Here is a 27677-nt window from a genome sequence, read left to right as displayed (position 1 = left end):
ATCACTTGTTTTTTGCCAAGTACCATGAGCAGAAGTGACACAATTTAATTTAATTGCCAAAGCAATAAAAAACTAGCATCTTTCCTCTCAAGTCTTTCTCTGTCAAAGTGAACTTGAAAGCCACATATTGAGATGGTGGCATTACACGATGGAAAGACCCTGAGTTCCCAGGTCACCAGATGGAGAACTCCTAATGAATTATATCAGAGTTTATGAAAGGAAGAAGTAAACATTTGTTTTGTTAATTGTGATTTCAGCATTTGTCTATTGAGAAAATTAGCAATAAATAAATCATACAGTTTCAGAAAGAATAAACAGGCTACACAAATGCCTGGGAATCTGGATGGCATCAGGTGCCATGAAAGCCAGCCTCAGAATCTAGAAGGCAGTGGAGCAGTCCCCCAGTGCACTGAGGGACAATAATACCTACTCTAGAATAATAAGTATCTGTTGGTATTTAAATATATTTGGTTTATAATGTTTGGAAATAGATAAGATTTCATATAAAACTCTATCTAACTGTATGCTGACAGAATTTATTTTTTTGGGCTCCAAAATCACTGCAGATGGTGATTGCAGCCATGAAATTAAAAGATGCTTACACCTTGGAAGGAAAGTTACGACCAACCTAGATAGCATATTAAAAAGCACAGACATTACTTTGCCAACAAAGGTCCGTCTAGTCAAGGCTATGGTTTTTCCAGTGGTCATGTATGGATGTGAGAGTTGGGCTAAGAAGAAAGCTGAGCACTGAAGAATTGATGCTTTTGAACTGTGGTGCTGGAGAAGACTCTTGAGAGTCCCTTGGACTGCAAGGAGATCCAACCAGTCCATCCTAAAGGAGATCAGTCCTGGGTGTCCATTGGAAGGACTGATGTTGAAGCTGAAACTCCAATACTTTGGCCACCTCATGCAAAGAGTTGACTCATTGGAAAAGACCCTGATGCTGGGATGGATTGGGGGCAGGAGGAGAAGGGGACGACAGAGGATGAGATGGTTGGATGGCATCACCGACTCGATGGACATGGGTTTGGGTAAACTCCAGGAGTTGGTGATGGACAGGGAGGCCTGGCATGCTGCGATTCATGGGGTCGCGAAGAGTCAGACACGACTGAGCGACTGAACTGAACTGAACTGATGCTGTTATTTAGTTCGGGTAGAGTTCAAATAACAAATGACATATGAATTTATCCCTGCCTCAACTTATTAAATATATGGGCTTCCCTGGTGGCTCAGATGGTAAAGAATCTGCATGCAATGCGGGACACCTAGGTTCGATCCCTGGGCTGGGAAGGTCCCCTTGAGAAGGGAAAGGCTACCCACTCCAGTATTCTGGCAAGAATTTCCTGGACAGAGGAGCCTGGCAGGCTACAGTCCTTGGGGTTACATTATTAAATATAAGGGTAGAATAAATGCATTTTCATATTATTTACCTTCTATTCATCGTCTTCTTAAGAGTCTCCTCCCAAATGAAGGGATAAATCAAGGGTGAGAAACAGACAACAGTGAATTCAGAAAACACTGGCCCTAACTGGGAACAGTGGTCAGGAGTGTTCCCAGGATGACTGTGATGGGAGCCTGGCAGGTTCCAGCTGGTGTAAGAAGACAGTGAAGTGTAACATGTTCAAAACTGAAGTCGCCACTCATTCTCCATCCAACCTCTGTCCCTCAAAGGGCTCTCTGAGACTCAGTTGAGTTTTAGGAATCTTGATTATAAATCACACTATACTAATTCACACTCATCCTTCCAGATTGGTTTTAAAGGTTTTCCGGAATCTCCCTGCCTTGGGGCATGCTGTGTTTTCCCCTGCTTTGTGAAATCATCTCCATCAGTTTCTATAAGCTGTCCTTAAAGAATTTTAATCTTGTTTTACTATGTCTTTTGGCAACTTTCAGTCAATCACATCACAATCCTGTTGTGATAACCATACAGATTAAGTGTCCAAAATGAGATTAATGAGAAGACTCCAGACTCTAGTGACTAAATTGATTTAGGAGATTGTAGACAAGCTTAAATAGAAGGTGATTCCACAATGCTAGGGTAGCAGAGGGCCATCAATGGCTCAATGTCCTGCAAAATATTGTATCTGGAAATGCAGGAAGAATTGTTTTAGTGAACATGTCCATTTTAACTCAATGGACTGAAAAGAAATTAAAAATCCATGACTTTGAGTTCCTTAGTTGCACTGTAAGCTCTATTCAATGTGAAAGTGACACCTAAAACTTTCCAGCATGCAGTGTGTATGGGAACCACTAGACCAATAGTCTGGCTGACAAGGAAAAATGAGACTGAAATGGTAGAATCTTATGTCTGAGACAGACGATATCATTGGGAATGGGAGAACCCTAAGGACCCTGGAGCCTTCCTTGACTGGCAGTTCTTCATGCCTGGAAGAAACGGGATCACTACCCAGGATGAAGGTGTCGGATGGGTGAGGGCAGAACAGTTTTTTAACTCTCACTGAGCAGACAATATCCGTAGGGTATTTAAAAATGCAGGAACTACAAAGCAATAGCAATTCAATAGGTTCCACATATTTTTAACGTGGGTCCAAGTAATGGTTATAGTCAAGTTGAGAAAAAACCCTTTCTTTACTAACCTACTTTTTAAAAGTAGCCAAGGAGATTTATTTTATGTTAGTTGTTTTGTTTTTCTTTTAATTTTGGAAAACTTTCTTGTAAATATCTGTGCTTTAAATCTTGTCCCTTATAGGAAGCTGTGATCTTGAGGCTCTGTTATTTGGGCAAGCTAATTATGGTGAAAGAAAAATAATAGTCCAAGCACACTCAGATGCAATTTGCTACTTGAAACAATCACTCTTCCAAAATGAAAAATTAACACTGAGTTAAAAATTTTTCATTCACGTGCCCAGAAAATTACTTTTAAACTTCCTGCTTTAAAGATGTATGACAAATTTAATATGACGAAGTTGGGTTGTGAGTATGAAAATTATGTTTAAATGTGTCTCTGAGGACATGATACATTCAGTTTCCAGAATGATCCATGTTTCCTTAAAAAATGATTTATGTTTCCTAAGAATGGATTAAAATGGAATTGGGAAAAATGCTCCTGGAGTATTAATGGACAGTTCTATTTAAGAGCTAATTTTTGTATGCAATTGAGGTAAGGTTATCAACCTAGATTATTATAATAATGATATGCTTTGTACAAGTCCCATGGTAACCACAAAACAAGAACCTACAGTAGATACACAAAAGATAAGCCCTAGCCACAGTAATCAGAGGGAAAAAAAGATATAAAAGGAATCCACATTGGAAAGCAAAATCATCACTGTTTGCAGATGACATGATACTATACACAGAAAATTCTAAAGTCACCACAGCTCATCAATGAATTCGATAAACATTGCAGAATACAAAATTAATACACAGAAATATGATGCATTGCTATACACTAACAATTAACTATCAGAGAAATTAAGGAAACCATCCCATTTACCATCGCATCAGAGTAATAAAATACCAAGACAGAAACCTACCTAAGGTAAAAGACCTATAGCCAGAAAACTGTTTAAGGCAATGATGACAGAAATTGAAGACAGCATGAAGAGATGGAAAGATAAACCGTGTTCTTGGATTGTAAGAATTAATTTGGTTACAATGGCCAGATTACTCAAGGCAGTCCACAGATTTAGGGCAATCCTTATCAAAATACTAAGGGCATTTTTCACATAACTAGAACAAATAATTTAAAAATGTATACAGAATCATGAAAGATCCCCAAAAGGTAAAACAATCTTGAGAAAAGAAGCTTTGCCTCATAAGCAAATCAGTGTGGTACTGGCCCCAAAACAGACACACAGACAGATAAATGAAACAGAAGCGAGTCCAGAAATGTTCACACGCTTCTAGCAGATTAATCTATGATTAATCTATGAGAGAGAGTTATGGATATAAATGGAGAATAAAGTATCTTTAAAAAGTAGTGCTGGGCTAGATGGACAGCTACATGTAAAAGAGTGAAATTAGGACATTTTCTAACACTATATACAAAAATAAACTCAGAATGGATTAAACACCTAAGTGTAAAAATTGAAGTTCTAAATGTAAGACCAAAAACTCCTAGAGCAATACATAGGCTGACCTGTTTTGACATTTTGGGAGGACCTTTCTGCTATAGCAAAAGAAATAAACAACTGTGACCTATTTAATAGCTTTTGCACAAAAAAAGGCAACCATCAACAAAACAAAACAAAAAAACCCTGCTAAATGGGGAAAACCTCTGTAAATGGTGTGACCAATAATGGGTTAACATCCAGAATCATAAACAGCTCATACAACTCAACATCAGAAACAATAAACAGCTCTGTTTCTAAAAGGGGCAGAAGATCTGAATAGATGTTTTTCCAAAAAGGATATGGAGATGGCCAACAGGCACATGAAAAGATGCTCAACATCACTAATCATATGGAAAATGCAAACTGAAATCACAATGAGATATCACCTCACTCTTGCCAGAATGGCTTTCTCCCAAAAGAACACATATAAGAAATGTTAGCAGGGATGCGGAGAAAAGGGGCCTCTCATACACTGTTGTCACCTTTGTTGAGAATGTAAACTGGTGCAGCCACTGTGGAAAACAGTGTGGAAATTTCTCAGAAAAACCTAAAAATGCAGCTAGCACGTCCCCTAGCAGTTCCCCTCCCAGGCACACAGTCAAACAAGAAAAAGCACCAATTAAAAAACACACACCCCAGTGTTCACTGCAGTATTATTCACAATCGCCAGGATATGGAAGCAACCAAACGTCCATCCACAGAGGAATGGATAAAGAAAGTGTGATAGAGACGTGCGATGGAATACCACTCAGCCACGAAAAGAATGAAACGTTTCCATTTGCAACATGGATTGACTTGGAGGATCTTATCCTAAGTGAAGCAAGTCAGACAGAGGAAGACAAATACTTTATGATATCACTTATATGTGGAATCTAAAAAATACAATCAACTAGTGAATATAACAAAACAGAAAGACACTTAGAGATATAGAGAATGAACTGGTGGTTACAATAGGAAGAGGGAAGGGGGAGGGGCAGGATAGGAATAGGGGATAAAAAGGTATAAACTAACTTGTATAAAATAAGCGACAAGGATATATTATCTAATGAAGGAAAGATCAATATTTATAAATGGAGTATAACCTTTAAAATTATAAATCTATTATACACCTGCTATATAATATTGTGCATCAAATATATCAATAAATTTTTTAAAACTTAAAACACAAATTTTCAAAAAATTGACACTTCAGAAGGATCATACACCATGATAATGTGGGATTTACCCCTTGAATGCAAGTGTGGTTCAAAATACATAAATTAATAAACATGATACACCACATCAGTAGAATGAAAGATTAAAACCATATGATTATTTCAGTAGATGTGATTATATTACATCTTCATGATTAGAAACTCTCAACAAATTAGGTATGGAAGGGACATGCTTCAGCATAACAAAGAATGTAAAAAATATGCCCACAGCTAACATTTTACTCAGTGGTGAAAAGCTGAAAGTTTTCCCTTTGATATTAGAAATAAGAGAAAGTTGCCCCCTCTCACTGTTTATGCTTAACATAGTGCTGAAATTCCTAGTGATAGCAGTTAGGTAGTAGAAAGAATTTAACAGTTTTGCAAATGATGTGACTTTACATATAGAGAACCCTAAAGAACCCACCTTTCTTTAGGATTGGAATGAAAACTGACCTTTTCTAGTCCTGTGGCCACGGCTGAGTTTTCCCGAGAAGGGGACGACAGAGGATGAGATGGCTGTATGGCATCACCAACTCAATGGACATGGGTTTGGGTAGACTGTGGGAGTTGGTGATGGGCAGGGAGGCCTGATGTGCTGCAGTCCGTGGGGTCACAAAGAGTCGGACACGACTGAGCGACTGACCTGAGCACTGCAGCAGAGAGGAAGAGGAGGGAAAGGACTTTGCAGAAAGAGGCGACAGCGTGTGCAGATAAAGAGTAGTAGGGGCAGAACACATCGCAGCAGATGCAGGAAAGCCCAGGTGTCAGGGACGCATGGACCTCGGCCAGCGAAGGAGAGAAGGAAGCCTGGAGAAGGCATGCAAGCCACTGAAACACACGCAGTCTACTTCAGCCTTCTTCAACTAGAAATGAAATCTTTAAATATATATATAATTAGGGTTAGTTATTTGGCTGTGACCGGTCTTAGTTGCGGCATGTGGGATCTAGTTCCCCAACCAGGGATTGAACCCGGTCCCCTACCTTGGGAGCCTGGAGGCTTAGCCACTGGACCACCAGGAAGTCCCAAGAGATGTGCTCTTCATTCTAAAGCTACTGGGGGTTTACCGAAGAGTTTGAAGCCAGGGATTGACATGATCCATTTTGTATTTTGAAAAAAAATTCTGGCTACTCTATAGAGACAAGAATAAAAAGAGTAAGGCATGGTGGATGCTGCTGCTGCTGCTGCTAAGTCGCTTCAGTCGTGTCCGACTCTGTGCAACCCCATAGACGGCAGCCCACCAGGCTCCGCCATCCCTGGGATTCTCCAGGCAAGAATACTGGAGTGGGTTGCCATTGCCTTCTCCAGTGCATGAAAGGGAAAAGTGAAAGTGAAGTCGCTCAGTCGTGTCCGACTCTTAGCGACCCCATGGACTGCAGCCTACCAGGCTCCTCTGTCCATGGGATTTTCCAGGCAAGAGTACTGGAGTGGGGTGCCATTGCCTTCTCCGATGGTGGATGCAGAGATTATAAACAGGGAGGCCTTAGTCCAGGTAAGAGATAATTGTTTACATAAGGAAAATAATAGTGGAGATGAAGGTAAATGGAGGATTAGAGAAACATCTAGTGCAGCATCAAGCAACCCAGTGATAGGAGAGAAGGACGCCACAAAGGGTAGAGGCAACAACTTGAAAAATTGCTTATTAGACATTATAGTCTTAAAAACTGATCAGGCTTTTTGAATATGGAAATTTTCACCAGCAGTATCTCTCCACAGACCCTTTCCTAAGAGCTTCTCCTTTAAACCCACTTTCTCTCCTTCAAAACCATATTCTCTACCACCATTTTGTTGCACAACATATTTCTGCACTCACAATAGTTTTTTGGTAATAAATTCAATAATATAATTATGATGTGGAATGTTTAATGCTAAATCTCCACCAGTCGAGGGCCCAGCTTTGTACTGCCAGCTCTTCCACTGAGCTGTTGCTAAAGTCTACTACAGTTCCACCCTTAGTAATATAAGACTTGAAAGAAATATTGAAGTTATAGCATTTGTTTTGGTAGATCTAAGATCAAATTCTTAGGCTTAGAATTCCACCAGAACTTTCAGGGCCACGGGGCTGTGTACAGGGATGGGCATTTTCACCTCCCCAGGGGGAGATGAAAGTCCGCTTCAGGCTTCCTTAAGTCTTTCATAGCATCTCATTCCCTACTGACCAGCTAAAGTGTTTATACCTCCTAGGAGAGATTGCCTTTTTATTATCTTCTTGTTCTCATTCTGTATGCCACACCTTACCCTCAAAATTGTCAGTTTTAATAACCCAAATGGTTTACAGAGACTAAAAACTAGTATTTAATTTTCTATACAGAGCAAGTCTTCCATGTTAGCAATATAGAATCAAAAGCTTAACAATGGTGATTTGCAGATCTGCATGTCCCGGGGAGGAAGAGTATCTGCACCTGATGTTGGATCTGTTCTTGTGCTCTTTTGAAGGGAATATTCCTCTGTGGCAGAATTCCCCTTGTTTCCATATCCAGATTTTTTCACTAGAGCGGACAAAGAGTTGGCAAGAATCATTGACCATCACGTAAGTTTGATTTTCTTAAACTAGCAGCAAAAGCTTTGCTCTTTAAAGGCATTTTTAATCAGAAAGTGTAGCTCTGAGATGGAAACACTAACGTGGAACTCAAAGGTAGATTGAGTTTTGACTGAGATTTGCCAAACAGAATTATATCTCACTGTGCTATCTGTCACCTCAGTGCCTTCACTGGGTTACAGAAATTTTGGCTTTCTTTCACTTATAAAATACTAGCCTTATTCTGTTTCCTGAATTAGTACCGATTTGTGTGTGTGTGTGATAGGAATCTGCTGTTGAACACTGAACACTGATGTCTTCTGTAGTGTATTTTTAATGAAAGAACAAAAATCTTTTGACTCAGTTTTTTCAGTAACCATTCTTTACCCCTGAAATATTGGAAACTTTAATCATTCTGTTCTTGATATCAGTTAAACAAGCAGTAATCAGGTGAGGCCACTGAGCAGGTTCTAACCCGCCGAGCTACATGTGACCAGTGATCTCGGCCAGATCATTTACGACGGCTGCTTTCTAGGAACAGAGTCACTTATAGACTTACAAGTCACTTATATAAGTGGAATACTTATATTTTGTTTTTTCTTTAATATAATAGGGATTCAATACTATGTAGAATGTGTTTAAATTAATTTTATCACCAGTTGTGTATTATTTCTCAGATTGTGTTTATATTCCCATGGTTGATTTTTTACATTCTTTTTATTAGTGATATTTTGAGAAAGAAAAAGTGATTATTTCATTTACTGATCCCACTAAATAGTTATTTATTCACAGAGTCAATATTTAAGCCACCGTAGCAACAGCCACAAGTATTGTGGTTTGGAAAGTGAATGATCTCCTAGAATTACAAAATGAGAGCTGTAATATTGCAATTTTATTCACTAATAACATTTATGCTAAACCAATATATCATATGTACAAGGCATTATCAAAAATTCCTAATAGTTCATCAATTGTAGCAACTATAATTTTACCATTCACTTCAATGAAATTGTCTGGACTACACTACAGAAGATAGCAGGTTGCCAGTGCGTATATATACACACATATATAGTGTTGTTTAATAACAGGATAGAAGTCTTTTGCCTCAGCGTCCTGGACCCTTGAAAGAGTCAAAAGACTTCAGTCAGGGTGTGATTAAGTGTAGTGGCCTAAAGAGACAAGGGCACTGGGGTGCGTGACGGAGGGGAGGCTGGGAAGCGCCTCCTGAGAGCCAGCATCTTTTCTTCCTTCCAAGGGTATCAGCAGTGTCTAAGCGTTCACTGCCATCAATTTTTCTACAGACAGGCAAAGCCATCCTTTCTGGAAAATATGTTTGAGAATGGATAGGATCCAAATTGTTTGATCTGTGGCTGGCCTAATCAAATAGTAGTTTGGTAGTACTGACTTGTAGAGGTTATGGAGGTTTCCCTGAATATCACATTTTTAAAAAGTATTCATTTATATGCATTTCCTTTGAAATAGCTATAACTATAGTGCTTTGTGCTAATACCTCACACTTGACAAATGCTCTTATGGTAGTTAATTTAATCCTTACAACATGTCTGTAAAACATTTGCCAATAAGAAGAATGCAGCTTTATGATTCAGTTAATTGTTCAAGGTTTTAAAGATAGTAAATGACTGAGTCTACATACACATCCGGATCTCTGGACTATAAATCTACTTTTCTGGTCAGTTTTTCATAATTGCTCAATTTCTTGGCTTAAAATTGCAAACCTGAATGGGGGAGGGAAGGTGGAGTCTGTAGAACTGACAATAAACCAAAACACACAGCTGCCGTGTTAAATGTCCTGCCAGGCCAGCTGAATGTTATCAAGGGTCCCTGATGTGCAAGGAATAGGACAGATACCGAAGTGCTGAGCAGACCCTAAAGTACCTTGCACTGTGCTGGTCCTCTGGGGTGTGATGACTGAATCCCCGAGTGAACTGATATACTTCTTTCATGGGAAACATATGTAAACGACACCTTCTCTCTGTGACAGTGGCAGGAAGAGCAAACGATGCGGCAGAAGGAAGATGCAATATGTGAGGCTGAAGAACGGAAAGATAAGCAGTTACAGGAGCAAAATCGCTTGAGAGAAATAATGAAGAGAAGAGAAGAGAAGCTTCACAAGCAAACCAAGCCTTATGAGCTTCCCCCTAGGACTGAAGAAGTTTCCTTAGAAAAGAAAATGACCCCTACAGCTGAGGTCCATATGCCAGAAATTCGTTGCATGAAAGAGAGCAAGAAAGCTACAGGTTAGGAAAAAATTCTTAATTAAAAGTAATTTCTTAGAAAGGAGTTTATCGTGGTGCAGGTTCTTTGATAGTCATAGCTTAGTCCTACAAGATGGCACTTTTAGCACCTGATCACATTCGCGTGACATGTTTTACTAGTTAAATGTTTTCCAGAATGTGGCTAGAGCTAATTGATTCTTATCTCATGACCATACACATAATGATTCTCAGAGTATTGAAATTCACTGAAGAGTTAGACAGACACGATTATTGCATATAATGATTTTGCAAATTATTAAAGAGTCACAAATAAGAACTATTTCTTAAAATGGGATGGACATCCATCAGTACTCCTGTAATAACTATAACACTAATAAAACAGGTGAGGCCCCTGCTTGGGCTTGTATTTCACAGTCAGTCTATGCCAAGTCAAACCACGTGTCAGAAGCTTGTGTATGTGCGTTATTAGTCACTTCAGTTGTGTCAGACTCTTTGCAACCCTATGGACCGTAGCCCGCCAGCCCCCTCTGTCTGTGGGATTCTCCAGGCAAGAATACTGGAGTGGGTTGCCATGCCCTCCTCTGGGGGATCTTCCCGACCCAGGGATCGAACCCACATCTCTTATGTCTCCTGCATCGACAGGCAGGTTCTTTACCTCTAGTGCCACCTGGGAAGCTTGAATGCAATCAGTTGCTGTATACAGACAAATCTGGCCAGGCTAGTCATCTCAGGATGACGTGATCTCTAAGAGACACCACGGGAGCCTTCTGCGTGACGGTGATTTTACTCTGCCAGGTGAGGTTATGAGAATGGACTTGCATGGTCCTAGAAGCCCTAACTGGAGGGATTCATCCCGTCATGAGTCATTTTTAAATGTCGTTTCACTTCTTCTGACACTCCCAGTCTATGGGTAGAGTAATGGAGTGGGGCTCTTATGATACCTTACACTACTTATCTAAAAATGATAAATAACCCCACCACAGTTTTTAACAAGTGACTTAGTCATGGTCAAAAGACAGATGTTTTATCAGGATGTCAAACTCAAATGGCTTCCAGGTCAGAAAGGTCACATATTTAGCGACAGGCTATAGAATATCTACTCCATCTAAGAAACGTGCCAGCACCTCACTCCACTCTGCAACATGTTGTAGGATCATCTAGTCTTTAAAAAAGACGCCCTCAATCTTTTTTAAAATAAGTTACTAAATTTCAAAATGTTGGCAGCCAATTAAAAAAAACTCACATCCTTTTGGGGTAAATTTGACACATGGGCCATAAGTCTGTGACCTGCATTACGTGAATTTATAAAATCATTCTTTAAGGTAAGAATAACGTGCGGTAGAAGTGGATGCAGGGAAGGGCGTTCCTCTTTTGATTCCCTTCAAAGCCGATTCAAACTTATGTTGCTCCTCATCCTTCTCTCCTCACACAGAGAAGATGTAAGTTCTCAGAAATAACCTCTCCTGAGGCACCTCTCCAAACTTGCCTCAGGCTTTGCTTTTCTCACGTGTAAGGAAGAAGTCTCTTCAGTCCCTCCCCTGGAGACCAGCCAGCCCTCCTCTCGGAACCCTGTCCCGTCGAAGCTCTTCCTCCATCAGCTGTTTGCTGTCTCCCCAGAAGCCTCTCAGGCTTCGCGGGCGGCCCTGGCAATACAGAGTCTGCCTGCCAGTACCTGAGACACGGTTCACTCCCTGGTCGGGAAGAACCCCTGGAGGAGGCACGGCAACGCACTCCAGTGATCCTGCCCGGAGAATCCCACGCGCAGAGGAGCCTGGCGGCTGCCATCCACAGGGTCACAGAGTCGGACACGACTGAGCGCGCACACTCACCGAAGTTGCTCGCTGCTGCTGAAGAAGGTCTCAGCTTTCCACCAGCCTTCCATCCACACTACGCGCAGCGTTACCAGACCCTAAGTGCCGTTTAAAGTACTAACCTTTCTTCTGGGTTGTAAAGAGAGGGAATCACGGGGCTGGAAGTTGTGGGGAAAGGATTCTGGAGATCTAATGGCTACTTGTGAGAAAGTTATAAAATCCTGCCGTATCACAATCACCTTTGAGAAACCCAGTGCCAGCAATTTCTGAGCCATTCTTGTGTTCTGAGGCGAGGACTAACTTGCCTTCAGGCTTCTGAACTGCAGACTTAGGTGTTTCTTTCTCGTCCTGCTTAATCTCTTCCCACTTCTCCTGCTTTCTGATCTCCATGGTTGTCTTAGTATTCCAGTGTGCTTTTTACCTGTTCTCCTTATGGATTCATATCTTTTAAGAAAATCCTTTTTCTATCACAGTGGTGGAAACTTGGAAAGGAACTTAAAAAGAATATACATATACACTTGCATAAATAAATAAAGAATATATAAATTTAAGAATATACATATAAATAAAGGTATAAAGATTCTGATTAATCACCTTGCTAGATAGGTAAATACCTTTATTCTTAAATTATTCTCTAAACTTTTTATACTTGTTATTCTTTAAAATTCAGCAGCACACATCTCTCATGGTTCTCCTCCTGCGTCCTGGAATATGAGGAGAGACTGGGGCTTGTAGCTCTGGGCTCACATTCTGGCTATGCCTCCCGGCAGCGGTGGAACACTGAGCGCATGACTGAACCTAACTGAGCTTCAGTTATTTATAAAAAAAAATTAATTTACATCTTAATTCATGAGAAGAGTAGTATCATTCAGAAGCTATTCAGGAAAACAGAGACCTGTTAGTCATTTTTAGCAGAGAGAATTTAACATAAGGCATTGTTTTAAAAGGTGTTACAGAACTAGGAAAGTGAAAAGGCAACATAAAAATGATACAGAAATAGGAGACTCCTACCAGCTCTCAGCCAGAGGATCAGAGGAGAGGGCTGGATAACCGACTCCAGAAGCCCACGGTGGGGCTCAGCCCTCTGAGGGGAAGCCCGGCCCGCTCTTGCCGCTCCCTCTGATGGGGACAGGAAAGTAGTTCTGGGGGCACACGGGGGTGCAAAGGACACTGCGCTAATTGTTGGTCGCTGAAGCCAGGCCAGCCCATCCTAACGGAGATCAGTCCTGGGTGTTCATTGGAAGGACTGATGTTGAAGCTGAAGCTCCAGTACTTCGGCCACCTGATGTGAAGAGTTGACTCATTGGAAAAGACCCTGATGCTGGGAAGGATTGGGGGCAGGAGGAGAAGGGGATGACAGAGGATGAGATGGCTGGATGGCATTACTGACTCGATGAACATGAGTTTGGGTAAACTCTGGGAGTTGGTGATGGACAGGGAGGCCTGGTGTGCTGAGGTCCTTGGGGTCACAAAGAGTCAGACACTACTGAGCGACTGAACTGAACTGAAGCCAGGCCGCCAGGAGGAGCAGGACAGGAGTGGAGCCCCTCCGCCTTCCCCTCCCTAGAGCTCTGCCCCGGGCCGCCATCTCCAGCTTCACAGAGCAGAGGGAAGGACGAGGAGGAGCCAGAGGGCACTAGTTAAATGATGGAAAGAAGTGTAGTTCAATGCCAAGAGCCGATTGGGCCAACAGTGAAATTATTCCTTGCTTTTCTTATGCATATTAGGTCCTCTTTTCTGTTTTTTATTTTTTTCTCTTCTCGTTTTCCCTTTTAAGTTAATGTTAATTATTTAAAAAGAAACTTTTACTACATTTATTCTTTACCAAGATTGCTGGTGCTGTGTGCTTAGTTGCTCAGTTTTGTCTGACTCTTTGCGACCCCATGGACAGTAGACACCAGGCTCCTCTGTCCATGGGATTTCCCAGGCAAGAACACTGGAGTGGGTTGTCATTTCCATTTCCAAAGATTGCTGGGAGAAATATCAAAAACCTTAGATGTGCAAATGATACCACTCTAACAGAAAGTGAAGAGAAATAAAAAGCCTCTAGATGAGGGTGAAAGAAGAGAATAAAAAAGCTGACTTAAAACTCAACATGGCATCCAGTCCCATCACTTCATGGCAAATAGATGGGGAAGAAGTGGGAACAGTGACAGATTTTCTTTTCTTGGGCTGCTGAAACAATGTGGCTGGTGACTGTAGCCATGAAACGAAAAGATGCTCGCTCTTTGGAAGAGAAGCTATGACAAACCTAGTTGAGTTCAGCTGCTCAGTCGTGTCTGACTCTTAGCGACCCCATGAATCACAGCACGCCAGGCCTGCCTGTCCATCACCAACTCTCGGGGTTTACTCAAACTCATGTCCATTGAGTCGGTGATGCCATCCAGCCATCTCATCCTCTGTTGTCCCCTTATCCTCCTGCCCCCAACTTTCCCAGAATCAGGGTTTTTCCAATGAATCGGCTTTTCACATCAAGTGGCCAAAGTATTAGAGTTTCAGCTTCAGCATCAGTTCTTTCAATGAATATTCAGGACTGATCTCCTTTAGGATGGACTGGTTGGGTCTCCTTGCAGTCCAGGGGACTCTCAAGAGACTTCTCCAGCAACACAGCTCAAAAGCATCAATTCTTCAGCTCTCAACTTTCTTTATAGTCCAACTCTCACATCCATACATGAGTACTGGAAAAACCATAGCCTTGACTAGATGGACCTTTGTTGGCAAAGTAATGTCTCTGCTTTTTAATGTGCTGTCTAGGTTGGTCATAACTTTTCTTCCAAGGAGCAAGTGTCTTTTAATTTCATGACTGCAGTCACCATCTGCAGGGATTTTGGAGCAACAAAAAATAGTCTCTCACTGTTTCCACTGTTTCCCCATCTATTTCCCATGAAGTCATGAGACTGGATACCATGATCTTAGTTTTCTGAATGTTGAGCTTTAAGCCAACTTTTTCACTCTTCTCTTTCACTTTCATCCATAGGCCCTTTAGTTCTTCTTCACTTTCTTCCATAAGGGTTGTGTCATCTGCATATCTGAGGTTATTGATATTCCTCCCAGCAATCTTGATGACAAACCTAAACAGCATGTTAAAAAGCAGAGACATCACTTTGCCAACAAAGGTCCACACAGTCAAAGCTGTGGTTTTTCCAGTGGTCATGTCTGGATGTGAGAGTTGGCTCATAAAGAAGGCTGAGCCTTGAAGAATTGATGCTTTCAAATGGTGGTGTTAGAGAAGACTCTTAAGAGTCCCTTGGACTGCAAGGAGATCAAACCAGTCAATCCTAAAGGAAATCAATCCCAAATACTCATTGGAAGGACTGAGGCTGAAGCTGAAGCTCCAATACTTTGGCCACCTGATGCAAAGAGCCACCTCATTAAAAAAGATGCTGGTGCTAGGAAAGATTGAGAGGAGAAGGAGAAGTGGGTGACAGAGGATGAGATAGTTGGATGGCATCACTGACACAATGGACATGAGCTTGAGCAAGCTCTGGGAGGTAGTGGAGGACAGGGAAGCCTGGCATCCTGCAATTCATGGGTTGGCAAAGAGTCGGACAAGTCTTAGTGACTGAATAAATCATCTTTATTACAAACCCTTTGTTCCTTCAATAAGTACTTCATTTAAGCAAATTTAACTGGTTCTTTGTAGTTTGCTCAATATCAATCCTGCCTCAGCATCCACAAAGCGTTCTATGAGTTGCAGGGTGGGGTTACCACCAGGTGGGTTATTGCAGCTTCGCTTGTGTTGCTCAGCCTTAGTGGTCTGTTTTCCCAGTCTTCCCATTTTTTGAGAAGGAGAAGGAAAACGAGGAAGGTCCTCCACCTCTACTTCTGTCTGCATCTCTTACAACTGTCATTTATCTTTGAGTCTACTCTTCGGAAGTGTTAACCTATCTTAGCTCAGAATTTCCATCTTAGCCTCTTTTCTCTGCTACTCTATACTCTTTGCAGGCTTTTATTTTGAAAGAACAAATTTAAGTCTTGCTGCATTCATTTATGATAAATTCTCTAAAGGATTTCTCTTAGCAACCACCAAAGCAACTTCTTTATCACACAAACTACCTCATAGGCCTTTTACCTTATAGAGAATGAAATATTTATAGGAATGTTAGCTAGTTTCACCAGCGTGTTTGAAATTAAAAGACATATATTGGGGAGGAGAGAGAAAAGAGGAATAGTAAATTCTCAGTAACAGAAACATAAAAGTAAGCACTTCTTTTAGTGCATTTTAGAAAGGAAAATAAGATTTACAGGGTTTGTAGGGCGTGACAAAAAGTTTAAGGAAGGAAATATGCAGAACAAATATCTAATTTCACTGATGTCAGTAATTTCACTAATGTCACTAATTTTGACATTAGTGAGTGGTTGTTTGGGAGAGAGGGGTATATAGAGGTAATTTAATAATAATTTAAAAGGAAATTCACAGAAACAATTTGGGAAAAACTGTAGTATGTTTACAATTACATTTCAAGTAACTGATTCTTCTGCTTTTACCAGAAAAAATCCTCTCTGGGACATATGACTGTAATTGCCCACTAGTTGATTTTGAATGACCTTTCTAATTAAAAAAATTATCACATCAAAAAATTCAAAGGAGACAGAGATCAGGGTGATGGACTTGGAGGATGTGGGGCTCACCTCCCCCCACAAGTGTGTCAAAAATGCATCTGCATCTGGAACGGTCTCACAGAACACTGTCCAGAAACAGGCAAAAGATCTCCTCCTATACAACCAAAGCTGCGAGACAGATCTCCATGAATCCAGGTAGAACAGAAAATGAAAAAGGGTCAGGATGAGACTGGTGTCCCCTGGGAAGGATCTGTAAGGGAGAGAAGGTCCACACGGGCAGACCCTCGACCTGGGAAGTACCCTATCCTGCTGGGAAATCCGCTGGGCAGATGGAGGGGCTGGAGAAGCCTAGACTCTGTCCTCAAGGAGAGTGCCCACACAGGGCAGAGGGAGACTGGCGCCTTGACATATTTCCCACATCCCAAGAGGTGAAATCGTTGGACTGGGAAATGCAGCCCCGTGTGCTCCACATTGCAGCTTGGCATGAAATCAGGGCAGAGAAGCCGTCTACGTGCAGACAGACCAGAGCCCCTGAGTGTGATCCTGGCCAGACTGTGGAGACCATAGTCAGCTCACACACGGGAGAGACTGGTGGGATGGGGCAGGCTTGTCAGCCCGCACACCAGCGGCACCAAAAGGACATACAGCAGCTCAGCTCTGAGTCTCAGGCAGGTAGACCCGGGAAGGTCAATCTAGGAGCATGAGGACAGCCCAGAGGGCCTGGGGCGTGGCCCTCAGGGAGCTGTGGAGCCCATGGCAGTGTACACTCAGCAGCGGGCATGGGGGGCGGGGGGTGGGCCCTTTGGGAGGTGTGGAGACCGCGGCAGTGTACACTCAGCAGTGGGCATGGGGTGGTGGGCCCTCAGGGAGGTGTGGAGACCGCGGCAGTGTACACTCAGCAGCGGGCATAGGGTGGTGGGCCCTCTGGGAGGTGTGGAGCCCAGGGCAGTGTACACTCAGCAGCGGGCGTGGGGTGGTGGGCCCTCTGGGAGGTGTGGAGCACCGGGCAGTGTACACTCAGCAGCGGGCATGGAGGGCGGGGGTGGGCCCTCTGGGAGGTGTGGAGCCCACTGGAGTGTACACTCAGCAGCGGGCGTGGGGTGGTGGGCCCTCTGGGAGGTGTGGAGCCCAGGGCAGTGTACACTCAGCAGCGGGCGTGGGGTGGTGGGCCCTCAGGGAGGTGTGGAGACCGCGGCAGTGTACACTCAGCAGCGGGCATGGGGTGGTGGGCCCTCAGGGAGGTGTGGAGACCGCGGCAGTGTACACTCAGCAGCGGGCATGAGGTGGTGGGCCCTCTGGGAGGTGTGGAGCCCAGGGCAGTGTACACTCAGCCGCGGGCGTGGGGTGGTGGGCCCTCTGGGAGGTGTGGAGCCCAGGGCAGTGTACACTCAGCAGCGGGCGTGGGGTGGTGGGCCCTCTGGGAGGTGTGGAGACCGCGGCAGTGTACACTCAGCAGCGGGCGTGGGGGGCGGGGCTGGCAGCTGCAGCGGACATTGTCAGCACGTGCACCGAGGCGCCACAGAAAAACGGCCTCTGCGTGCCGAGTCCTGGCTGGACACGCCCGGGGCAGCAGTGTGCAACATTTCCTTCCCCAGTAGGAGCACTCGAGCTCCGCCCTCTCTGCGCTGATCTGGGATGGACAGGTTCTGGAGAAGGTCGGCCCCAGCACAGTCCAGGTCCCCGACAGCGGCACAGCCACTGTAGTTCCTGTGGCCGCAGCTCAGCGCAAGGTCTGGGACGAACACGACGGAGAGAGGGATGCAGCCTCGGGCTGTCTGGGTGGAACCGTGGACCCCCACACGGGCGGCACAGATAGTCACTGACCACGTGGGTCTCGCAGGCTTCAGGGGTCCCCTCCTTTGGGGCAGGGCATGCTCTCAAGGGCAACAGAGGCTGAGCAAACCCTACCCTCAGCTTCTACTTCACCAGCTGGGGAGCAGACCCACCCACACTGGAGCAGTACCAGCCACAGGGTGGGAGAAGCCTACCCACTTCCGGTGTCGGATGTAGACACGCAACCGCATCCCCTACCAAGGAGATAATGGCCAGGGTGCTCTGAGGAAAGGAGTTGCTGGTATCCACACAGAAACCGGCCCTTGAGCCAAAAATACTGGACTCACACAGTCTACACAGGGATGGTCCCATATAAACCATCCATTCAAGACTACAGTAGGTAAATGTTTCTCCTAATTGTAGAGGCAGAGGAACTGAAATAAAATTAAAAAGCAGAGGAACTACGTGAAATTAAAAGAATAAGAAAATACCCTGAAAGAACAACTAATGGAACTGACCTCATCAGTCTATTAGATTCTTAATTCAAAAAGAAGGTACTAAAAATGCTAAACGAATTAAAGAAGATTATTGATAGAAATGCAAATAACTGTAACAGAAGTAGAACTGTGAAGGAACCAATCAAAATGAGGCAATTCAACTGTTGGGATAAAAACCAATTTAGAAGCAATGAACTGCAGACTAAATGACACAGGGTAAGTGACCTGGAAGACAGAGTGATGGAGGTCACCCAACCAGAACAGCAGACAGACAGATGAAAGGGGAGGCATCATAGGAGCCCTATGGGGAACATAGAGCAGGCCGACCTACACGCCACAGCACTTCCAGAAGGAGAAGAGAGACAAAAGAGAACTGGAAATATATGTAAAGAAATTATGGCCAAAAGTATCAGAAACACAAAGATGGAAGCAGATATCTGGTACAGGAAGCACAGGGGGTCCCAAACGAGATGAACCCGAACCAAGACACACCATGATGAAAATGGCAAAAGTTAAAAAGGGGATAAAAATGCAGCCAGAAAAAAAAGACTTATAAGCAAACCTCCATAAAGCTATCATCTGATTTCTCTAAAGAAACTTTGCAAGCCAGAAGGCAGTGGCAAAATATATTCAAGTCTTGAAAGAGAAAAACTTGCAACCTAGGATACTCTACTCAGAAAGATTATCATTTAGAATAGAAGGAGGGATAAATAATTAGTTAGAAAAAGCCAAAAATACTGGACTCACACAGTCTACTCAGGGATGTTCCCATAAAAAATCAAAGTAATTCAGCAATACTAATCCCACCCTAAAAGAAATAAAGTTCTTCTCTATACAGAAAAGAAACAAGAATCTATAGAAAAGGAAAAATCAGAATAGGACAGGCAAATATATAAAAGGATTGAAGATCACTTAAAAAAACCAATAAAAAAACTTTAAAAACCATCAAAAATTTTAAAAGCAATTATAAGTACAATTAATAGATACAATAAAAAAGTAAGCATGAAGAACTACAATAAAAGATATATATATATATATACACATATAATCACGTATATATAAGCACTTTGCTATACACCTGAAATTAACACAACATTGTAAATCAACTATAGTTCAATTAAAAATAAGTGCTTAATATGAATTTAAAAAGGAAAAGAAAAATCTCAAATTAACAATCTAACCTACCATCTAAAAGAATGGGAAGAACAACCAAAACTCAAAGTCAGCAGAAAGAAGAAAATAATAAGGATTAGAAAGAAAATAAAATAGAGATAGAAAACAATAAGAAAGATCAATAAAACCAAGAGCTGATTTTTGTAAGTATAAAGAAAATTTATACTTTATTTATAAAATAAAGAAATTATTTATTATTATATGGATAATATTTAATAAATTATTTATAGAATAAACAATGTATTATATTATTTATAAATTAAATGTTTATATAGATTAAATTTTATATTACATTATTAAATATAAATACTTATTTATAAATAAATTTATACAGAATACTTATACAGAACACTATCCAGGTTCACCAAGAAGGAAAGAGAGAGAGAATCCAAATAAACAAAATAAGAAGTGAAAGAACAGAAATAACAACTAATACCAGAGAAAATTTTAAATCCTAAGAGAATACTATGAACAGTTACAACCAACATATTGGAAAAACTAAAATAAATGGACGAGTTTCAAGAAACATACTGACTGCCAAAATTGAATCAAGAAGAAATAGATAATTTGAACAGACTGATCACTAGAATTGAAATAGAATCTTTAAAAAATCTTTTTTTTTTTTTTTTTTAGCAAACAAAATCCAGTACTGGATGGCTTTGCCAGAGAATTCTACCAAACATACAAAGAAGAATTTATGCTTCATCTTCTCAACTATTCCAAAAGACTAAAGAAAAAGGAACACTCTCAAAGGCATTCTTTGAAGCCACCATCACCCTGATACCAAAACCAGACATACTACAAAAAAGAAAACTATAGGCCAATATCTTTGATGAATATAAGATGCAAAATTCTCAATAAAAATGAGAAAACTGAATCCAACAATACATAAAAAGCATCATTAACCATGATCAAGTTAAATTCATTCCAAGGTCACAAGGATGGTTCGATGTACACAAATCAATCAATGTGATACATTAACAAAAGAAAAGACCAAAACCACATAATCATCTTAACAGATGAAGAAAGAGCATTTGAAAAAATTCAGTATCTATTCATGATAAAAGCTATCACCAAAATGGGAATAGAAGGAACATATCTCAACATAACAAAAACCATTTATGACAAACTCACAGCCAGCATAATACTCAAAGGTGAAAAGCTGAAAGCCTTCCTGCTAAATTCAGGAATAATACAAGGATGCCCACTCTCACCACATCTATTCAACATAGTATTGGAAGTCCTAGACACAGCAACCAGACAAGAAAAAGAAAGAAGGCATCCAAATTGAAAGGAAAGAGGTAAAATTATCCTATTTGCAGATGACTTGATACTGTATAGAGAGAACCCTAAAGTCTCCACACAGATGTTATCAGAACTAATAGATGAGGTCAGAAAGGCATCAGGAGACAAGATCAATATACAGAAATCTGTTGTATTTATTTATATTAGCAATGAAATGTCAGAAAGATAAATTAAAAAAAAAAATCCCATTAAAAATCATATTTAAAATTACCTAGGAGGTAAAAGAACTTATATGCTGAAAGGAAACATCACTCAACAAAGCTGGTGGAGGTGATGGAATGCCAGTTGAGCTATTTCAAATCCTGAAAGATGATGCTGTGAAAGTGCTGCACTCATTATGCCAGCAAATTTGGAAAACTCAGCAGTGGCCACAGGACTGGAAAGAAAGGCAATGCCAAACAATGTTCACACGACCACGCAATTGCACTCATGTCACATGCTAGCTCAAAATTCTCCAAGGCAGGCTTCAACAGTATGTAAACCAAGAACTTCCAGATGTTCAAGCTGAATTTAGAAAAGGCAGAGGAACCAGAGATCAACTTGCCAACATCTGTTGGATCATAGAAAAAGCAAGAGAATTCCAGAAAAACATCTACATCCACTTTATTGACTATGCCAAAGCCTTTGACTTTGCTGTGTGGATCACAGCAAACTGTAGAAAATTCTTCAAGAGATGGAAATATCAGACCACTTTACCTGCCTCCTAAGAAGTCTGTATGCAGATCAAGAAGCAGCAGTTGGAACTGGACATGGAACAATGGACCGGTTCCAAACGGGAAAGGAGTACGTCAAGGCTGTATATTGTCACCCTACGGATTCTCCAGGCAAGAATACTGAAGTGGACTGCCAATGCCCTTCTCCAGGGGATCTTCCCAACCCAGGGATTGAACCCTGTCTGTTGTGTCTCCTGCACTGGCAGGCAGGTTCTTTACCACTAGCACCACCAACTAATAAGGACCTACTGTCTAGCACAGGGAACGTTACTCAATCCTCTGTACTGACCTATTTGGGAAAGGAGTCTAAGAAAGAGTGCATATATGCATATGTATAACTGATCCACTTTACTGTACACTGGAAACTAACCCAGCATTGCAAATGGACTATAGTTCAATTGAAATAAAAAATACAAATGTGTCTACATACAAAACAGAAATAGACTCAGACATAGAAAACAAACTTACGGTTACCAAATGGGAAAGGGACGGGGGAGGGATAAATTAGGAATATGGGTATAACAGACAGAAACTACTGTATGTAAAATAGATAAGCAACAAGCATTTACTGTTTGGTACAGGGAACTGTGGTCAGTATCTTAAAGTAATAAGCTATAATGAAAAATAAATATATATACAAATACGCGCACATATATACATATATATATAAAATTGAAATACTTGGATGTGAACCTGAAATTACCACAATATTGTAAATCAACTATACTTCAAAAAAGCCCAAAGAAAGTAACAGTGTATCATCTATAAATTCTTGAATTGCTTAAACTCCTTAATTAGTAAATACAGTCCGTTCTTCCCATATACCATCATATCTATCTCACGAAGTTCATACCACAAGGGTCTATAGCATGGTTTTTACCACAGTCGGACTTTTAATATCGGGGGCTGGAGAACTATTTAATATGGAGGGCATTTTGTGCATTTAAAGCCTATTTGGTAGCAGCCCTGGTCTGCAAGCTCTGGACACCAACAGCAGCCCCGTCCCTCACCCACTACGGGTCCTGACAGCCAACAGTGCCCCGAGGGACAACACTGCTCTTGGTTGAGACTGAAGGCTCCGTCCTTTCATTGAACTTGACTTCCTTGTTTCTAGATTAATTTCTTAGTGACTGTTTTCAGGTTGCTTCCAAATTTCACCCCGCTGCCCGCACGTTGAGCTCTCGCTTTTGGTCAGCCGGTGACGCTCAGAATCACCATGGGTCCGTGAAGCCTCTTTATCCCTCCTTACTTCCCCATCTGCTCAAGCGGCAACTTGGAAAAGAGCATCCCTGTTTGTTTTCCACGTGATTAATCAACGATGTTTACCATCTTCCCCGCGGGCGGAATACAAACAATAACAGGAAGTTATGAAAACCTGCTCTGCCAATGCCTTTGTAGAAAAGACATGTCTAGTAATAAATTCAGCCCACACTGTGTTTTTCAGCCTTAGGCTGGCCACTTGAGACTTAAAGTGTTTGTAAGGCTCCTTATACTAATTCTAGCCATTTTCTCTGACATGCAGTATGTGTTTGGAAACTTAAAGTAAAACTCATTTTGAATTATCATCTTCTATAACATAAATCCATATACTTACACAGTTTTGTGAATTGTGTTGATGATTTGGTTACTTTTGAGCTACATGCATTTTTCATAGTGACATAGATTTCAAGGATATTTTGGCTTTAATGTTACTCAATCTCCTTTTTCCTCCAATCATTCTAGCTAAGGGAGCTGTTTACATAATACCTAGTGCCTTGTTATTTTTTTTTTTTTATTCCTGCTTCATTGCAAAGCCAAAAAAAACCAAAAAGAAATGAATTTCCAAAGCACTTTTTAGTTGGAAGATCATTGTAGTATCCACCTAGATGATTGTAGCATCCACCTTTCCAATGAATTTTCCCAAATTGACTCTGGTTTGGAAAAGGCAGATTCTCTTTTATGAATTAATGAACAAGATAGATGCTAAACATTTAAGAATCACAAGTGCAACTTTTAAAACACACAGTCATCCTATTAGAAATCCAGTGATGCTTCGACTGTCTACTTTCAAGTTTCTTTTTCAGGACATTCATAACTTTATTTCATTGGAAAACTGAATTTGAATAAGTGCTAAGTTCTCAAGAAGACTGACCATAGATAGCTCCTGGTAAACTCTCTTCAGTCAAAAGTCAAAGAAAGAAAAATACGACTCTCAGAAATAGTCTTTCAATTAAGTTAAACAACTATCAACCATTCCCCTTACCTGGTTGTGGGAGGAGGGTGAAAAGAAAACTAAAACCTAATTATTCTTAATTACCAAATAATAAATGTTTGAAGTCCCTTGACGAAGAGCTTGAAAGCTAATCATTTAATACAACCCCTGGGGAGCCCTTTCTTATGAGAATAGGGAGATGACAAGAGGAATAAAATAGCTCCTTAGATGTCAGTCCTAGAAGTCTGGCATTCTTAGAATTAATCATCTAATGCTTTCATTTTACAGATGAGAAAATTGAGCACTTCCAATTCACCAAGCTAAACATGAAATATTCATTAGTTTATTCAATACAGCTAAACTGTGACTTAGGTATAGTTATTCCTGCTGAATCATGAGGAAGCAGAGACGTTTAGAAGTTGAGTAAACTAGGGCTTCCCAGATGGTGTCGTGGTCAAGAATCCTCCTGCCAATGCAGGAGACATGGATTCAATCCCTGGGTCGAGCAGATCCCCTGGAGTAGGAAACGGCAACCCACTCCATTATTCTTGCCTGGAAAATTCCATGGACAGAGGAGACTGATGGGCTACAGTCCATGGGGTCACAAAGAGTAGGACGTGATCAAGCAACTGAGCATGTGCAATGTGTTAAAATGTCACTAAAGGAAATGATGCAGGTCTGTGGGATCTTAAGCACCACACTACAGCCCCTCAGAGATTTGGCAAAATAGTAGCCATCAGTGATGGTCCTCAGGGCCCTAGCTGGGCATTCTGCTAACAATGCCATGACACCATTCTGAGGCGCTCTGTCCAAATGGATAATGCCATTCATGAACACATACTAACGACACAGGAGGCTTCCCTGCTGGCTCAGCTGGTAAAGACCCCGCCTGCAATCAGGGAGACTGGCTTTGACCCCTGGGTTGGGAAGATCCCCTGGCGCAGGGAACGGCTACCCACTCCAGTGTTCTGGCCTGGAGAATTCCATGGACAGTCCATGGGGTTGCAAAGAGTCAGACACAACTGAGAGACTTAACATTTCCACTTTCAACAATACAGAAGTAAAAATGGAAGTATATAAAGTTGGATTGATAGTGCAGTTTTAGATGAGCACTCAAAAGAACTGAAAAGTTCTTAACAAGTCTGACAATTTATGAAATGTGAAATCATGATTGATTTTAGAGATCATTCAGGAGTGCATAATAAGATGCTCCTCTCTGTTCATCCCACTGCACAGCTAGGATTCTGATGGTTCGGTAAGAGTAAATTATGCCTGGGAAGCAGAGGTGTAGCCAGTGAGAAAAGCTTTGGTTGTGCCATTTATGTGCCTTGCAGGGTCATCCAGTTCAGGCAGAGGGAGGCTACTTCCCTGTTCCTTGAGTCTGTGTCATCAACACATTGTATTTGGCAACCAGACAGCATTTGAACCTCGGAGAACATCAGTTTTTAAAAAGGGTTTTGGTAACAGTTGCAGTTAGATATGAGGCCCCCCAAAGTTAAAAGTCTAGGATTTTAACTTAGCTTCCCGAACTCCTATTCTTATGTCTGTAACCCTTCTACATGAATATATCTCATAATTTTTAACACCATCTTACCTCTTGTGGCTCAGAATGGTAAAGAATCCTCCTGCAATGCAGGAGACCTGGGTTTGATCCCTGGGTTGGGAAGATCCCCTGAAGAAGGGAAAGGCTACCCACTCCAGTATTCTGGCCTGGAGAATTCCATGGACTGTAGGGATAAGCCAGTACTTAGAGAAGCCAATGAACTCGTTAAAGTTAAACAGCTCATGAGTAGGCCGTTTAGAAGCTCCCTTATCTAACTCCCAGGCATGCTTTCCTGTCCACTGTACTACAGTGAGTATGCAATTTTATCAGCATGTTTAGTTAAGATTGAAAACAGGAACAGTCATAAGGATGATGAACAGAATGAGACTAAACTTCTTAAGAGCAAAGTATTTGTGTTACTCATTTATTTATTGCTCAGAACTTAAAACAGTGTCCAGTCCATAGCAAGTTCTCAACATTGTGTTTCTGAAATAATGGAATGAATGGATGGATGGATGATCTTAGAAAGCACTTAAGATATTTGTATAAAAATAGAAAGCTCAGTTTTAAAGAAGTGTGTTCCTTTTGTTGTGCTGGGGTTGTAATGGGGAGCCTACTCTCATGGGGATTACCATCTGCTCCCTGCTTTAACAGCTATTATAGCTTCAAAAGGGTTGCACATCTTACATAACATATGCAAAATAAAGTGTCCTTTAGCCTCATTGTAACTGCCATAAAAGCCAGTATCTATAATACTGGAGTCAGGGCAGGGGTGGGGAAAATGTTATGAGAAAGAAAAATCATCTGGGTTATCTAGGAAACATAATGCAATTCACAGGTTACCTGACTTCAGCTTCATTAACAGAGTCTGCTCTGCTTCTTCTTTACATATAAATTATTTTGTGAGCATACTAAAACCTTTAGAAAATGAATTTTTATATGGATTATAAATAATGGCATATTTTTGGTGTTATATAGATATACTGAATCCCACCTATCTCTAGTTCTCATTTGTCATTTGACTTTCCAACCAAAAGCTTCCTAATCAAAAGCAAAGGCTAGAGGACACATATATTAATTACACACTCCAAGATGATCCTCTGGTCATGAGACCTACATCCCTAGAGAAGAGGAAAGGAGGGTCTTGAGAAAGAGAAGGCCCAGCCCTATTCCAAGCAGAGACTGTACGGCTCCTAAGAGAGTTAGAAGGGATAGAGTTAAGGGTGCTTGATACACTCACTCCTATATCGAGGGGTGGGGGTGGTTATAAGCACCCCGAGAGATGAAGAGCCTGCACGCACCAGGTCAGGGGCATGAACTCCTGCACTGCTCCAGGACTGGCCAGTCAGCAAGGTGGAGGCGAGGTGTGCGCAGTCATCTCTAATGACGTGTGCCATCATGCAGTGAGTGGGAAAGCAGGCATCTGGAGTTAGTACACCAAGTCCAAGTTGCGAGAGACGATTAAATCAACTTCAGGCACGTTAATACAGGAAGAACACCTTTTCATCCACCGACAGTAGAAGCCACGGAGGATCCGGAGGACCCTGGTAAGATTTGAGGACCCAGTCTTCCCTCTATGACTTTACACAGGTCATACCTCTCTATCCTCCACATCAAGTAGCATCTTGGAAAAGAGAATTGGAGATGGGGGAACTGTAATTCAGAGCAGTTATCCAAAAGAAACCAGTTAACATTTAAATGTTCTCTTGATTTCCAAGATATGGAGAATTTTAAAATTAAGTTAAAATAAAGTAGGAAGTCAAGAGATACCTGGAATAACGGGCAAGTTTGTCCTTGGAGTACAAAAGGAAGCAGGGCAAAGGCTGACAGAGTTTTGCCAAGAGAACACGCTGGTCATAGCAAACACCCTCTTCCAAGAACACAAGAGATGACTCTACACATGGACATCACCAGATGGTCAATAATGAAATCAGATTGATTATATTCTCCTCTTGCCTTCAATCTTTCCCAGCATCAAGGTCTTTTTCAATAGGTCAGCATCATGCTGACGCTGAAGCTTCATTCTTTGGCCCCCTGATGCAAAGAGCTGACCCTGGAAAAGGCCCTGATGCTGGGAAAGATT

General features: G+C 41.6%; 2 protein-coding genes across 26 annotated transcripts in view; one reads left to right on the top strand and one right to left on the bottom strand.

Moving 5' to 3' along the window:
• LOC145511713 (uncharacterized) overlaps positions 1-27677 on the bottom strand; it is a 398185-nt gene that overhangs the window by 78357 nt on the left and 292151 nt on the right. The window lies entirely within an intron of this gene.
• TMEM232 (transmembrane protein 232) overlaps positions 1-27677 on the top strand; it is a 283645-nt gene that overhangs the window by 195264 nt on the left and 60704 nt on the right. For 19 of the 23 annotated variants that reach the window (XM_081505367.1, XM_081505373.1, XM_081505376.1 and 16 more), the window contains 2 exons: positions 7707-7800; positions 9791-10436. The exons of 1 other annotated variant lie outside the window; for it this stretch is intronic. In XM_081505367.1, coding sequence (XP_081361493.1) covers positions 7707-7800; positions 9791-10051 — 355 coding nt within the window. In that variant the 3' untranslated portion in view covers positions 10052-10436. Of the gene's footprint in view, positions 1-7638; positions 7801-9790; positions 10437-27677 lie in introns of those variants that run through there. 3 more of the 23 variants (XM_081505386.1, XM_081505387.1, XM_081505388.1) reach the window with 1 other exon arrangement.

Source organism: Giraffa tippelskirchi, chromosome 6 (assembly GCF_054371585.1).
Source record: "Giraffa tippelskirchi isolate mGirTip1 chromosome 6, T2T-mGirTip1v1.2.pri, whole genome shotgun sequence".
Classification (NCBI taxonomy): Eukaryota; Metazoa; Chordata; class Mammalia; order Artiodactyla; family Giraffidae; genus Giraffa; species Giraffa tippelskirchi.
Note: the sequence above shows the minus strand (reverse complement) of the source record. Positions and strands in the feature narration are given on the sequence as shown.